Source organism: Suillus clintonianus, assembly GCF_016758775.1.
Source record: "Suillus clintonianus strain FC179 chromosome Unknown DEU56scaffold_72, whole genome shotgun sequence".
NCBI lineage: Eukaryota > Fungi > Basidiomycota > Agaricomycetes > Boletales > Suillaceae > Suillus > Suillus clintonianus.
In genome coordinates this window covers 75,533-90,361 of record NW_024539296.1, presented here as the reverse complement: position 1 = coordinate 90,361, position 14,829 = coordinate 75,533, and the positions used below count along the sequence as shown (strand labels likewise).

At 48.3% G+C, this 14,829-nt stretch overlaps 6 protein-coding genes across 6 annotated transcripts; all 6 read left to right on the top strand.

Annotated features, from left to right (window-relative positions):
* Positions 1-1,475: 1,475 nt before the first annotated feature.
* Positions 1,476-1,994, top strand: DEU56DRAFT_872774 (CoA-binding protein; the record flags this gene model as incomplete). The annotated part of the gene is made up of 3 exons (XM_041355810.1): positions 1,476-1,571; positions 1,624-1,770; positions 1,824-1,994. The coding sequence occupies 3 exons, from the start codon at positions 1,476-1,478 to the stop codon at positions 1,992-1,994; spliced, it is 414 nt and encodes a 137-aa protein (XP_041205346.1).
* Positions 1,935-3,898, top strand: DEU56DRAFT_958690 (glycoside hydrolase family 18 protein; the record flags this gene model as incomplete). The annotated part of the gene is made up of 5 exons (XM_041359284.1): positions 1,935-2,594; positions 2,663-2,750; positions 2,804-2,949; positions 3,013-3,667; positions 3,722-3,898. The coding sequence occupies exons 1-5, from the start codon at positions 2,401-2,403 to the stop codon at positions 3,896-3,898; spliced, it is 1,260 nt and encodes a 419-aa protein (XP_041205345.1). The 5' UTR covers positions 1,935-2,400.
* Positions 3,899-6,854: 2,956 nt separating this feature from the next.
* DEU56DRAFT_710699 (uncharacterized protein) lies at positions 6,855-7,241 on the top strand (the record flags this gene model as incomplete). Its single annotated transcript, XM_041347487.1, has 1 exon — positions 6,855-7,241. A coding segment is annotated over one exon (387 nt), but the record flags the coding sequence as incomplete, so codon positions are not given.
* Positions 7,242-7,509: 268 nt separating this feature from the next.
* DEU56DRAFT_820342 (kinase-like domain-containing protein) lies at positions 7,510-10,808 on the top strand. Its single transcript, XM_041354072.1, has 13 exons — positions 7,510-7,711; positions 7,770-7,846; positions 7,907-8,199; positions 8,272-8,360; positions 8,416-8,521; positions 8,573-8,860; positions 8,910-8,975; positions 9,026-9,075; positions 9,132-9,176; positions 9,230-9,319; positions 9,375-9,487; positions 9,547-9,662; positions 9,722-10,808. The coding sequence occupies exons 3-13, from the start codon at positions 7,944-7,946 to the stop codon at positions 10,429-10,431; spliced, it is 1,929 nt and encodes a 642-aa protein (XP_041205343.1). The 5' UTR covers positions 7,510-7,711; positions 7,770-7,846; positions 7,907-7,943; the 3' UTR covers positions 10,432-10,808.
* A 1,697-nt stretch (positions 10,809-12,505) lies between these two features.
* On the top strand, positions 12,506-12,957 carry DEU56DRAFT_742385 (uncharacterized protein; the record flags this gene model as incomplete). Its single annotated transcript, XM_041348930.1, has 2 exons — positions 12,506-12,562; positions 12,613-12,957. 2 exons carry the CDS (start codon positions 12,506-12,508, stop codon positions 12,955-12,957), a joined length of 402 nt encoding a protein of 133 aa, XP_041205342.1.
* Positions 12,958-13,883: 926 nt separating this feature from the next.
* Positions 13,884-14,564, top strand: DEU56DRAFT_758616 (uncharacterized protein; the record flags this gene model as incomplete). Its single annotated transcript, XM_041350249.1, has 3 exons — positions 13,884-14,014; positions 14,343-14,442; positions 14,490-14,564. The coding sequence occupies 3 exons, from the start codon at positions 13,884-13,886 to the stop codon at positions 14,562-14,564; spliced, it is 306 nt and encodes a 101-aa protein (XP_041205341.1).
* Positions 14,565-14,829: the final 265 nt, after the last annotated feature.

Sequence of the window (14,829 nt, the reverse complement as noted above, 5' to 3'; positions counted from 1 at the left end):
CAACAGAAATGAAAAAAACAGATGTGTGTACCTTGCACCCTTCCTCGCCAACGTTCCTCCATTCCGCTCCTCTCCAATAGTTTGTGATGCTTTGCTCAGATTAAGATTAAGTATTGCCCACCTTCTACTTGTTCGCATTATTGGTCATCGTCTTGTCTTTCCATCTGCGACTTCAGATATCATCAGATGGTTATCATGTATACTTTCGGCAGTGAATCATTCCATGGTCGTGACACGGTTCAACAAAATGTCGCCAGCACTATGATTCACGCGATCTTCGGTATTTCCTCGCGTCAGGGACCTGTCTCCGCTGTGGCCTCACTGTGGGAAGTAAAAACCATTAAATTAACTGACAGTGGCAATGAATGTGTTGAATTCACTCCCAGCGTCACTTAATCTCTGGTTACTTGCATTCATTGACAACTGGGGACATTGAATTTTACCCGCCAGAATGTAAGGGTATAAAATTCATTGTCAAAATTTTAAGGACACTGAAAATGACATTAGCAAATCACATAGTCCCATTTTTTCCATTTTTTTCCATAATTTACTTAGCAAACAAATTCACTGACTGAGGCAGCTAAGGAGAATTTATATTTATTCCTAGGGACGGCTGCAATAAGCAATATTAGTTGTGTGCCTGAACTTTCTTGAACACTCCACCTTTCTAGTATTTCGCGTATAACTTACTAGGATCTTAACCAAAAAATGTCATGAGACGATCAATAGACTACCCTTAACAAGGACTGCAACTTTAATTTTTATCGGAATAATTCCCACGGTGTACCATATTGATCGTATGAGTAGATTATCATATTTTATTCTAAGTCCCATGGGTATGGTATATATATCAATTGCTGCATAGATATATACAAGGTTATGTAGTCTAGTGGTAAGTAATGCTCAAATGCGTGAGAATTGATTATGGGATTTCAGCTGAGCTTGCGTGGTCGGGAGTCGTGAGTTCAAACCAGGCAAGTGGCAAAGATTAGGGGTTTTCTTTTTTTCTTTTTTTGACAAAATAAAAACTTGAATATGACAATGAATTTGGATCAGACAATGATTATCACCCCAACATTAAATTCATTGTTTGTCAATGAGCGATTCAGTGTCGCACAGCGGCACTGATTTACATCAACTGTCAATTAATTTCCTAGCTTTCAGCACTGATCATAAAGGTCTTTGGTTTTGATATTCATTGTCTCCACTACCCTCAGTGCCTAGATGTTCAGTAACTTTATCAGGTAAAATGTTTTTACTCCTCACACTGTATCCTTGCTTTTGATATAAATGCCACGTCCCGCCAAGTGAATTAGCTTTCTCTTTATTACTCTCGAAATCAATGTCGAGATCTGCACACAAGGCTTCGTGGCGGCTAAATGGAATATTTCCTTGTTGAGCTGCAACGTTATTCACACCGTTTACGGTTTCACACACAGCAGAATTCAGATATGCATTTCAGGTTTCTTTCATCTATGGCAAACACTATTCAAAAGCAAAAGCACTTTCTGTCATTTCCGCACTACGCCGTCGTCGGCGCTTCTACCGATCAGTCAAAGTTCGGCACGAAGGTAGTTCCTGGTTTCAAGTTTTGTCATAGACATTACGATATCGTCTATATAGGTTCTGCAATGGTACATCCAGCGGAACAGGCCAGTAACTCCGGTCCACCCGATGAATGACGAGTTGGAGGGCATAAAGACCATACGGTCACTGACTGACCTCCCGAACCCAACCGAAACGTCAGTGAGCATCATAACACCCGCCAAGGTCAGTTGTATATTGCCACGTTCAGCCTTACTGCTAAATACGCGTTTGACAAGATCACTATCAATCTATTGAAACAAGTCGAGGAGCTTTCGATTCCCGCTGTATGGTGCCAGCCAGGAGCAACTGATGTTGCTTGCGTTCAGTACATCAAAGACAACGGGATGTCCGACCGTGTACTTTTCGAAGGAGAGTGTATACTAAGAGATGGCGACGAAGTTTTGTAGGTAATGTTAGAGATGGATTCGGACTAATCCAATGGCAATTCTACGCAAAGTATTGTCATAGATTGCGTTATGAAGTTGTTGTTCTTGACGATCGTCTCTCTCGAAAACACCAGGAAACCAAATTGCGATGACCGGAACCTCCGGGAAGTCGGGAAGTCGGGAAGTCGGGAGGTCGGGAAGTCGGGACCATTTCTATGGTATAGGAGTCCTGGGAGTTCTTCGTACCGCAGGATCACTTGATCCTAGCCTTCGGATTTGCAACCGCATAGATCTGATTAACCATTTAGCCCCGAACGCAATAACCTCGTAGCCTAACTCAATTTTGGTTTCACTCAGGGTGGCGGAATAGCTATAAGAAGTTGTCGACGCGGTCACAATCTCCCCCAGTCTCTCGAGTTGCATTAACATGCTACCCGCTTTCATTTTACCTCTTATTGTCCTGTCCGCTGTAAGCGCGAGTCCGCTCGCCGCCCGTTCCCCTACCGCCTGTTCCACTACACCCATCTCAGCATCTTGGTATACCGGATGGCATGCAACTGAAGGAGCCCCGCTCTCTTCAGTTAGCTGGGAGAAGTACAATACAATATACTACTCATTTGCGTAAGTTGCCTGTCCTGGCATAAAGCAGATAACTTTGATGGGGTGATTAACGTGATCATGTCTTTTAGAGAAACTGCCGAGGACCTCTCAAGTCTGAGCCTGGCAGGCTCTGATGGCGAGCTGCTCCCACAGTTCGTTTCTGAGGCCCATGCACATGTGAGCAAACAAGGATTTACCGCTTCTACAATTGATGTCTAATGCACGCGCAGGATGTTGAGGCTCATATTGCTGTCGGAGGCTGGACTGGGAGTATTTGGTTTTCTTCTCACTTTGCCACTGCCAAAAACCGGACGGCATTTGTCCAGACCGTAACAAATTTTGCTTCAAAGTACAACCTTGATGGCATTCAGTTCGAGTAGGTTGATTATTGTGACTCCGACCTCACACGCTGACCTCAGTCGTCCTTGGTTTCCAACAGCTGGGAGTACCCAAACGATCAGGGACTCGGCTGCAACACCATTAGCGTGAACGATACGGCAAATTTCCTAGCGTTCCTCCAGGAGCTTCGCCAAAACCCAGTAGGGGCAACACTCACTCTCTCGGCTGCCGTAACCGTAGTACCCTTCTATGACGCTACCGGAAATCCTTCTACTGACGTCAGTGGGTTTTCGAAGGTCCTCGATTACATCGCCCTGATGAATTACGCCATTTGGGGCCCTTGGTCCCCGACTGTTGGGCCCAATGCACCGTTGGACGACACCTGTCTCGCGGCAGGGAAACGAGAGGGCTCTGCTGTTTCTGCAGTTAAAGCTTGGTCGGATGCAGGAATCCCGGCCAATCAGATCGTCCTCGGTGTTCCTACCTATGGTCACTCATACAGTGTCTCGCCCTCTGACGCCTTCGCGTCCGACAAGAAGACGCTAGCTGCATACCCCGCTTTCAACGCCTCGAACCAGCCCTTGGGTGATGCATGGGATAACAGTACTGCTGGTGGTTACGATGCTTGTGGCGTATATGGGTCGGGCTCAGGCGGCACCTTCAACTTCCGGGGCCTCATGGACGGCGGTTTCCTCACCGCAAAAGGCAAGCCTGCTGATGGCATTCACTACAGATATGACAGCTGCAGTCAGACGGTAAGTATCATTTTCCACGCTGAAGGAGGAGTGCTCATTCCATTGCTTTTACAGCCGTATGTGTACAATGAGACCTCCCAAGTTATGATATCCTTCGACAACGTTCAATCGTATGCTGCCAAGGGCAAGTATATTAAGAACGCCGGGCTACGCGGTTTCGCGTTGTGGGAGACGGGTGGTGACTATAACGATATGCTCCTCGACTCTATCATCCATGCTGTTGGGCATTAGATACGTCCCCACTGTTCAAGTATTGGAACCACCCTACCGAATCACACCCGTTATTAGATCACTACGTACCTTATATCTTTTATTGCAATCACGCTCGATGCCAGAAAAAAGGATAATGGCTTTCCCTTTATTCACGGCGCCGCTGCATCCTTGAACGCGACGCCTTTATCCTTTCGTTTCTTAGTTACAACTACCTTAGAGTGCACGTGTTTAAGTAGTCATCTTGATCACAGACTAGTTCTGTAGTGAGTACCGAACTATATACTAGCATCTAGGGGGCGACTATTGAACATTCACCCTCCAAGCATTCATGTAGTAGTTCAAAGAGTGCCGCAAGTTCAAATAGACTTGCTTGATTCGTGCTTGTGTCGCACAAACACGAGAACCACGCAAGTCATTTGTCATTAAGCCTTCAATAATAGGAGACACGAGAAACAGAGTCAAGCGGCTGAAACTTGAAACAGTTGCGAGTAGTGGCATCGCGAAACAGGATCGTGACAGTCTTTGTTCGAGAAGACATCGAGCTGGAAATGTCGTTTATCAGCGGGTTTAATTGGGCTGCATAGCGCTTTGTAACTTACGTTTCCCTGACGTTTCAGACGAGGCATGATCGCCAATTCATTGACATGGGGTCCGATGCTGTCAAGAGGTACTGAAGATGTCGCCCAGTCAGATTGTTAAGATTACCACCTTGACCGTCCGACTCAGACTCATCTCGAGCAGTGGATACGAACACTCACAGCGCAATCGTGGTATCGGACTGGGCAATGCCGCAGGTAGTATAAATCGCCACTGGGAGGGCCTGTGTATTGATCATGACGGTGATGAAAACGATACCTCGCTTGCCAGGTTTTCTTGCAGCCAATTCGTCCGCGTGGGACAAAACAACGGCAGCACGGGCCGTGGATGCGACGCGTTTTTGAGCTCCGCCACAAAACGCGTTGACCATATAGGAACGCGTCTCCACGTGACTCATATGCTCTTTACTGTTTACCGCCATGTCCTCCTCACATATGTGGTCGGTCTCTCCTCCTCCAAACCTCCCAGCAAAGCTTCGGAGGAAAAGTTCTTCAGCATCCATCAACACGCCGTCATTATTTGAGCCAGATGACGATGATCTGGACTCTCCATCACCCGTGACCTCTCCCTTACCCTCGTCCTCACCGCTTTCGACACCGATATGCTCTTCCCCCCCAAATCATATCGCGACTCGATATTCACGCTCACATTCAAAATTTCAATACTCTTCAAACGGATTTCATACAGATTTCGATGATGCGCCGGGTTCACCGACGCCTTTCTACCGTGACCGTCGGGGCAGCAGTTCCAAGTATATGACCCACCAACAGGCACCCAACAAGTACGGAAGATATCCGGACAGTGAGGATGAGATGGTGGATTCCGAGTCTTATCGTAGCGATGATTTGCTCGCTTGGCTTGGCCCGCCTTCTCCGGCACGTGATGCACCGGAAGACGTTGGGTGCGAGCCCGAAAGCATGGATATTCATCTACGCCGAACATACTTTGCTACGTCTTCCGAACGTGGCCGTTGGCAGAGCAGTCCAGTCATACCTCGAACGTACAACGCCAAACCCTTTACGTCCAGTCCAATACGCCCTCCCAGGGGGCATTCAACCCCTGTGAAAAGCATCACTCGAGATGTGAAGTCTCCTTTGCTGGAATTCCGTGATTTTGTCCGCAGGCAATCGACTAGCGGAGTCAAGGACGACCCTTCTAGCTCCCTATTTCTTGCAGCCACCGACACCAATCATATTGAGGACTATCGTAGTCTTTCGCCCCTTCCTCCGTCGTCTCCACCTACTTCCCCGATGTCGCTGGCAGCGTCGCAGCCAGATGACTATGCCTTGATTGATGATGATATGATCCTCGACGACGATTGCAATTCAGATCATGACATCGTGCGTGTGCATTCCTTAATTTCGGTATCCCAACCCGTTTACTTACGATTGAATATGATTTGGCCGGCTATGTGCGTGCCGTGTAGTTCGATCCCAAGCAACAAAACATCCATCCAGCGACCGTCACGCCACGTGACGTTCCTACCTCCGACTCCGAGGGCCTCTTACTATTAGCCTCGGAACATGCGTCAAACGCAGCCTCGACCACGTGCCCCTCTTCCTGTATGAACGAGGCAACCTATCAGCCTCTTAAGCTTTCTCCCTCTGTGCCTGCCCCCATTAACACTATTACCCCGACTTCCACTGCTGAGATCGAGCCTTCACGATCGCGTTCGCACTCGCCTACAAACGCTTTACTAGGGCTTAGTGCATACACCAACCTTCCATCCGCTGACACTCCCCCGCCTCCCCTGAGTGAAGAAAAAATGGGGCTTGTAGCCACACTCGCTAAAAATACGACATCCAGCGGTGTTGAACCACTACTCGTTGCTACCACCGCCACCCCACATTCCCCTATGAAGACGGTGAAGAAGCCACGGCCTAGTTTTAGTGACGGGGAGTTCGTGCAGGGGAGCAGCGTGTCACAGCCGCAGCCCCAGACTGCACGTAGGAGCAGCATGTCACGCCCTGTGTCTCCAGATAAAGACGCCTGTGCGACGAAAGAGTCATCAAGGCCCCAGCCTGAGCCCAAGTTAAAACAAGGCCTGAAGCGGGAAGACTCCGTCTCGTCTGTTGCGCCTGCACAGAAGAAACCTCGGCTCTCAGAGGATGTGGACCGTAATATGGACCTCGGGCCCAAGCGCAAACAACGCCAGCGTAAAATTTCCTCGAGTGTGAAGGAGAAAATTACAGTTGACAAAGCACGGCCGCGGTCACGGTCTCGCTCATGTCTCAAAGCAAAGGCTTCTGAAGAGGATTTGCGCGCACAAGTTGCTCGCGTCTGTAATGAACCTCAATCACGCAATAGTTCCGAGCCTTCTGAAACGACGCCCGAAAATGCCCCCAGCACGCCAGCACTCCTTGATCCGGAGCAAGCTGAGCTCACAGGCATGCTGGTAGAGGCGCTTGCGATGTCGCGCGCTTCGTCTATGGACCCACTCGCTCTTCACACTGTCATTACTCAGACGCACCCCCATCTCAAATCGAAACACAACAAAAAAGAGTGGCTTAACCTCATTCTAGCCACGCTTGAAGCGGGTCACGATCGATGTGGGATGTTCGAGAAAGTTCAGAGTAGCGGGACGGACGCGGCAAAGCATTCAAGGTGGTTCTATATCTCTGAGAAGGACGAAGACCGTGAGCGTGCGGGGCTACTGGAAGAGCTTATGCCAAAGCAGAAGAGGAGCGAGACGAAGAAGTTCAAGAAGTATTATTATCCGCCACTGCAGAAGGTCACGAGGTGGGAATCAGAGGATGCGATTTGACATGCTCCACTTGTTTGCGCGACACATTCGATTTTCAGCGTTTGATCTGGCCCCTCGTGGTCACTGATCTAATTACTATTTTGTTGGTACCCTCGATTGCGGTTTTTTTGTCGCATTCTCCATAGGACTGTAGCCTCCCCACTTATTTATGATGAAGAAGAAACACTAATTTGTTTCTTGAGACGGCGATGTCCCCGGCCTAGACTCGAGGCAGTGCAAGGCAATTCAATTCAATTGAAAATTCAGTGACCGCTTTAGTGTCGCGTATTGAATAGGGCACGTGTTGTGCTTTTGTCGCGTACGTCTGGGGTCGTTAATATCGCGGCCGCGAGAAAGCCACCGACGGGTTTGCACTTCAAAGTCTCCTTGTGCTTGGACTCGATCATTTGGCGTAAAAAAATTGTGTCCGTGGAACCATCTTTTCCTATCTTTCTCCTTCCAGCGTCAACGACGGCCAAAGCATTATCAAAGCGCGTCCGCTTACGCAAGTTTCCTTGGTTTTCCTTCTGATTGGCAAGACTTTGTTAGTTTCGTCGCTTGTGACCCTTTGTTGCTGTAGGTGCACAGACGGTTGAAGCAATTCGTCAAAGCTACCACTCGCACAGGTATTCAACCTATATAAACTCGATTTTCGGACCAACCTTCTCAAAACACCCCTCACTCAGAACCTAATTCGAAGAACAACCAGCTCCACTAGACACCATGATACAACCTCCCGTAGAGATCCCTAACGAAATCATTTCCCTCGACGATTCCATGATCGAGGAGACGCAACAAGCCACTCAATCCACCCAGCACGCATCTCAACCGAATTCTGCAGATACCAACAGCCATCTGTGGGGTTACCTTCAACCTTGCAGTAATGTGCTTCGCCGCATTGATCTCTGGAAGGTTGCGCCGGCAGCTTCAGTAGGAAGGGCCCCCGACAACGATATCATTCTCCCTGGAGGGAGGGTCAGTGAGTGTCTAGCGTGTTCTTAGTGGCGCTTCTAGCGCGTTCGAGGCTGCATATTGACGCGTCGCGGTGTAGGTAACAAGCACTGCCGAATCACCTGGGACGGCAAAGAGGACAAAAACTCCGCAGTGACCGTTCTCGACATTTCCAGCAATGGTACTTGGGTACGCCGTCAGTGACGTAGTCTAATGATCGCCGTTGATGGTGAAATTTTTGCAGATCAACGGTGCTAAGATTGGAAAGGACAAAACCGCCGTCCTCAAGGAAGGCAATGAGATTGCTTTCGGTTCTCCCCATCCCCAGCCCGGGGACCTTGAAGACTATCGTTAGTTATCTACACTTGTGTATATGCTCGCTCAATCGACCCGTTTTTCAGGATTCATTTACCGACATACTGCTGCCGGTCCCCCGCAGGGCGGCCTTCATGCTCAATATGACATAAGCCACGAGATCGGCAAGGGATCATTTGCAACTGTCATGAAGGCTGTGTCGCGTTCGACGGGCCAGTGGTATGCCATTAAGGTCATCCAAGACCATAAGGTCAAGCGTGCCACTGCCAACAACAATGAAACGGCGTTTGCGCGAGAGATCAGTATCTTGGAACGGTTGCACCATCCGAATATCTGCCAGATGAAGGAAGCCTTCTTCGAAGATAACAGTATCAGTGTGTATATCTGGTATACCCTACTAACACAAGCTGATCAATTGCGTAGATCTTGTCCTTGAATTTGTCGACGGAGGAGATTTACTTGATTTCATAGTGAGGGAGGGCGGTCTTAGTATGCTATTCGGTTTATCGATACTTGATGATTCTCAGTGTTCTTTTCAGAGGAGCCGCTAGCTGTCCACATAATCGCGCAAGTTTGCGATGCCCTTGCAGTAAGTTGACTCACCGTGTATATTCATGAATCCTCTGATACATCGCCTGTTCAAAGTACATTCATAGCAAAGGGATCGCGCACCGTGACCTGAAGCCCGAGGTAATTGCTTTCCCTCCAAGCGGTTGATTCCATTATGAATGTTGGCCATTCAGAACGTACTGCTAACCACGGAAAATCCCCCTACCGTCAAAGTTGCCGACTTCGGTCTCGCCAAGGTTGTCGATAGCGTCACTTTCCTTAGAGTCAGTAATCCCATTCTTGGTTCCCTAACATATAATTGATGCATATGCCTCACAGACTATGTGCGGTACACCCGCATATCTCGCCCCCGAAGTTGTGACCCAGCAAAACCAGGAAGGCTATGATCACCTTGTCGACAGTTGGAGCGTTGGGGTGATTGTATTCTGCATGTTAGCATTAGACGTGCATATGCGATGCTCTTGTTTGCTGAAGGAGGTGTTTTTCACAGGTTTACAATGACAAGTCCCTTCATCGAAGACGAGAACCAGCGCGACATTAAGGTCAGGATCGCAGAACGTACAATTCAATGGAGCACTTTAGATACTGTAGATGTTTCGCCGCTGGGTACGCTTTCCTTGACCAAGTTCTGTAACACACTGATTTACGGGTGTATGGTCGAATAGCGAGGACCTTCATCGAGGGGTTGCTTGAGCATGACCCTCGGGATCGTATGTCTCTCAGTTCGGCCTGCACTCACGCGTGGCTTGCCAATGCTCCGACACTCGCCCACCTTCGACCTCGCGCTATCGCCGACTCCTCCGTCGCATCTATCCAAGACAGTCCTTCCTGCGCCTCCTTGCTCCAACTAGAATCCGAAGATGCGATGATGGCCGATGGCTCAAGCGAACCCGCGGTAATCGAGGGTCTCGGCAAACTCCACCTGCGCCAACAATCCGGCCGTGCGCCCCTCCAGCGGCGCGCGCAGGTAATCGCTCAAGCTGCTGAGAACGAACAGGCGCTGTCCGAGCCGAACTGGGAGATGGTGCAACATGCACAAGCCAACGCGAATGGCATGCGTAATGGGAAGCGCAAGCTGGAGCCACAAAGCCCTCCGCCGGATGTGGGCGTCGAGAATGGGAATACGAAAAAGCCAAAACGGGTACCGGAGGCGAATGGCCCGACCACGCGCACCAGGGCTGCGAGGGGGCGTGGGCAGGGAGGTCCTCCATCACCGTTGGCACGGTTGCAGGAAGCGGCGGCAGGGATGGTCGTGGAAGAGGAGCACCTCGAGGACGACGAGGATGTGGAGGAAGCTGCTGGTGCTGTGCCCCCTGCTCCAACGAGGAAATCTGCTCGTGTGTCTCCTCCCAAAAGGGGGGCACGCCGGGGGTAAGAAAGTGAATGTGTATAATATCTTATGTTTGGTTTATTGGTTTCTTTTTTTCCATCTGTATTGCCAGTGCTTATCCCTTATCGGTATATCCCCCACACTCCCTATGTAACCTCGACAAACTCACATTCGTTAATTTACTGCTATATTCTAACGATATCCTTTCATTTGCTATGAGTATGCTATTGAGAGCTGTCCGCTTTCTGTTTGGTTCTCTGTTCTAGCATCAACGTACGACAAGTGTGCTACTATGAAGTGAGGATACCATTGGACCATCTATTGATTGCATGTTCCGTGTCGTCGAGATGGCCATGGTTTATTGATAGCACGCCAAAAATCTAAGACGTACAAAAACGACAGATGGTGGGCGGACCACTTCAATACAAGGATCTTAACCGAGACCGGGCGTTTCCGTAAAAGGCGTGCTGTGGATATCATGAACGATTTCATTAATATTGTCGAAAATGGCGATGACGACGCAATGATGGATGTCAAACGCGGTATCAAGAAAAGCTATTGAAAGCGCTGAAAATGGTCTTTGAGTCTGCTGAAGACTTTGCCGCAGATGAGAGAGCAGTTATTATGGGTAGGGGTTGGTAGGAGTCGCAGGCACTACTTCCATGGACCAAGTCAAAAAGATGCCGTGCATCCCCAGATTCGAAAGTGAGTCTCTGTCCAAAAATGCTGTAAAGTCGGATAAGGAAAGCCCTAACAATCATGATTCATGATGCTGACTGCATATCCGCAGACTAGTTGGCCTACATAGGGCAAGTTGTCGCCAGGTATGAAGACAACTCAATTGCGACAGCCTCGAGTACCTGCGATGTTTTGAACTCAGAAGATGCTGATCGCATCAGCACCGTGGAGTAGAGGCTGTATAGGAAAGGCAGCCAGTTACATATTATGATGCCCTCTTGAGCCTCTCGGAGATTTTGCAAACAAAGACTGCTTTAAGTGGACTAGTCAATTGAGATAAGAAGAGCCGCAAACATTCCGACTCACCTGAAAGAAATAATCAAGGTGCTTATTAATTTTAGTTGTTCCACAGGGCCCAACAAGCATATAGTCCAGCGGTAGTACATACTAGGAAGTTAAGAACATCCGAGCTCGAGAAATCGCCAATACCGATTAACCACGTAACACGAGTTCTTGATTATCAGAGTTGTCCAGGCACTGCTGATGAGCATGATTAGCACTGCCGATGGGTTAAGGATATTCCCTGCTTTGTGGGCGGATTTCGCAGCTAGCGGTGAACCCCATCTCAGGTTCGATTCAAATCGTTTCTGGTAGGTCTACTTCATTCAGGTGCCATCAGATGCATCGTACATGCCCCCGGAGGAAATACGATATTGCCGCATGCTGGCTGTGTCCCATCATGGTGGAGTGGCGGATAGCACGTTGAAATAAGTTATAACGTTAAAAGAACTGCTTTTCGGATGCCTCACCATGAGGTCTTCTGATGAACTTGGCTTCGATGATGGGGGCTGCGATCTCCATCATCCTAGGACTTGCCAGTAAAAGACGTAGTGACGGCGGTACAGCACCAAGTTTGGGCCCGGGTAATAGTAGTCTCGAATTCAAATTATACGTTAACGTAAGAATGACTTCACACGCATGGCCACAGTATGGCACTGCTCTTCAATTGCCATCATGTTCAATTCAAGTCGAAGCCGTTCTCCCCGTCATGTTCTTTTCCTCAAGCGCCGGGTACAGGCCATTGAGTCTAACACCCCAAGAAGTCATTGATTCTGAGGGCGATGACGACCACAAAGCAAAGATGCATAAGACTTCGCGAACTGCGTTCCATTCGCCTCTTGTCGTTGTAATCTTCTGCACGCTCATCAACCTATTGCTGGTCTCTATCCCTGCCTTTCTCCAAAGCTCAGTGTCTTCAGACAAACTTATCACTCGAAAGAATATCCACCTTCTCCGTCGGCCTTCTCAATACATGCGATTCGACGAGATCGCACGACCGTCGCCTCCTATTCCGAGAGAGTTCACAAATTTCCCCATGTCTGTTAGTTTGGTGGATAATTCTGCACCAAGTCATGTTTTCGATGACAATCTTGCCACGCGCATGACACGTGCTGGCACAATCTCACCTGATGACCGCAAAGTACATGTTACACAAACGGTCGGTTTCTCTTCCACTTTCCTGCGTTACATAGACTGATAGCATAGAAGGTTTCAACAATATTTCAATTCAGGGCGATTGACTGGGGCATGGAAATTTGTGAGTTGCACATCGCCCTCCCGCCTGTGGACCGATCAACTACACTTGCTTTGTTCCGCCTCAACGCTACCGTACCACTTGATACTTCAATCTTATCGTATAACGTCCGACCGCCACGGGTCGCAAAACTTGACAATATCGTGCCAGGGCAAGAAGGCCTGGACTGGCACAGGAAACTTTCTTGTGCAATGGATGACGTCCTTGTCTTTGAGTTAGGATGTTCGGAGGACGAACCAAGCGGTAGCTGCAATATAGAATGGTGGCAGGCTCACAACGAGACCGCGCCGGGTCAGTAGTCTACCACTCTCCATCGGATTTACTGACATTATAAATTGAACCTCTAGCTGTCTACATTATCCAGCGCTCCACGGCATGATTTCCCAGAATCCTTGTATTGTGGCCAAATGACCTTTTAGATGAAATACTCAAAAGGTGTTGGCCATTTGGCATCTTGTTACAACCTTATGCAACCCTGCTTGCATCAGCCATCTTACTCATGTATGTTAACAGTTTTGCCCTCGGCTTTGTACACATAAATAAATCATGCTGGTATCAAATGGCGCGCGGGCCAATCTTTCACGCTACTGCACAAGGGCGGTATCCACCGAAGCTAATCCGGACTGCCCCCTTACTCGAAGAGCGTCATTATGGTCAGATGTTTGATACCAATGCAAAACAGTACAGAACGCCGCTTTGCAGTGGTTGGCTTTTCATCACCGCTGGCCACCGCCTCCCAATTTAAATCATATGAAACCCAGAAAAGGGGAGAGAAATGACGTTCTCGGGTGTCACAATCACATGGGCCCGGGGATATATCCACAGCATCTGAACCCAAAAGCTGGAGCACAGTAAAATCCAACATTACATACAGGAACTTGTAGTGGGCATCAGGTAATGTTTTCTTAGTTCGAACGCCCACTCTAGTCACCTGCTGTATATGCAGTGAGTTATATCAGAGCATTGACAAAAGCACGAGGTGAGATGCAACTAACCACATCTGCAAGTATTATTTCCTTGATTCTTAGCTGAGACTAACTCACTCTGGCTGATCGTGCTCCCACAGATAAAGATATTCAATGGAGGTAACCGAACAATGCTCGAGTACGATAGTTGAACAGGTAACCGTTCACCGAACTGGTATTTAAAGTGCGCAACCAACTCCCAATCTCATCTTAAAATCACGCATCTTAAACACCACACCTCGGCGGCGAATATCATCAACATGACCATGCTCAACATCAATAAACTCAGTCTCTATGTCCTACTGCTGTCCGTTTCCTTCGCACAGATCTTAGCGGTCAATGCTGCAGAGAACGACCTGGTTTCTGACGATTTGGATAATTCTAATTGTGAGTAGGTCCCGGCGATTATGTAGAGAATGACTGACGAGCTTCTAGCGGGCGCTGCTTTTTGAAATGTAAATACGGTTGGAGGGTTGAAGGTTAATGCCGGGTCAGCACACATTGCAGGTTCTACGATGTTCGCGCACACGGGGGGATTGTTTGATTATATATCATGCACCACATGCACATGCCTCCTCAGAACTCATGTTACTCTACTGAAATTCATACACTCATCAACATCACCCATGCACACTGCACAGTGATTCAACGACGACAAAGTCGCTCACCAGCTGAGATAATCATTAAACGAATAAAACATGCTGCTACTTCCATTGCAGACTGAGCGTCGAATTCGATGTCAGCAGATGCAAGGAGAAGGTTGATATTTCGCACTTACGCCTCAAGGGCAATTGGGTTAATATATCTGCATATGTCCGAGTCAGTGGACCTTGAAATGGACAAAGGATGAAACATATTGGTTGAAGATCAGAAACAACGACAACACGAAAAGTAAACGCGATATTAAGTTGACATTCAAGACCGTCTGCTTTAAGTCCTAGAAACATTCAGGGTGAACAGTCATGCGGCCGTCATGATGAGACGGTAAGATTATCCGCACCTGATATGAATGAATAATCAAAACGAGCGAACGACCTAAAAACTTAGCAAGCCACTCAAGCCAGAGCAGAGCTCCGGCAATTTGTCGAACTTAGACTCATTTTACGAAGACTGACTGTTAGAGCTACTCAAGTATACATCTTGACGTCAATGTTTGGTCCTTTTGAAACATTCAATATCCAGGTTTGTGAGCTGTCATGGCGGAAT

Excerpts from the sequence above, each read along its gene's own strand:
- DEU56DRAFT_820342 (XM_041354072.1), top strand. The coding sequence starts at position 7,944 with ATGATACAACCTCCCGTAGAGATCCCTAACGAAATCATTTCCCTCGAC. Across the intron at positions 8,522-8,572 it reads CGGGGACCTTGAAGACTATC|GATTCATTTACCGACATACT; the intron begins GTTAGTTATCTA and ends CCCGTTTTTCAG. Across the intron at positions 9,177-9,229 it reads ACCGTGACCTGAAGCCCGAG|AACGTACTGCTAACCACGGA; the intron begins GTAATTGCTTTC and ends TTGGCCATTCAG.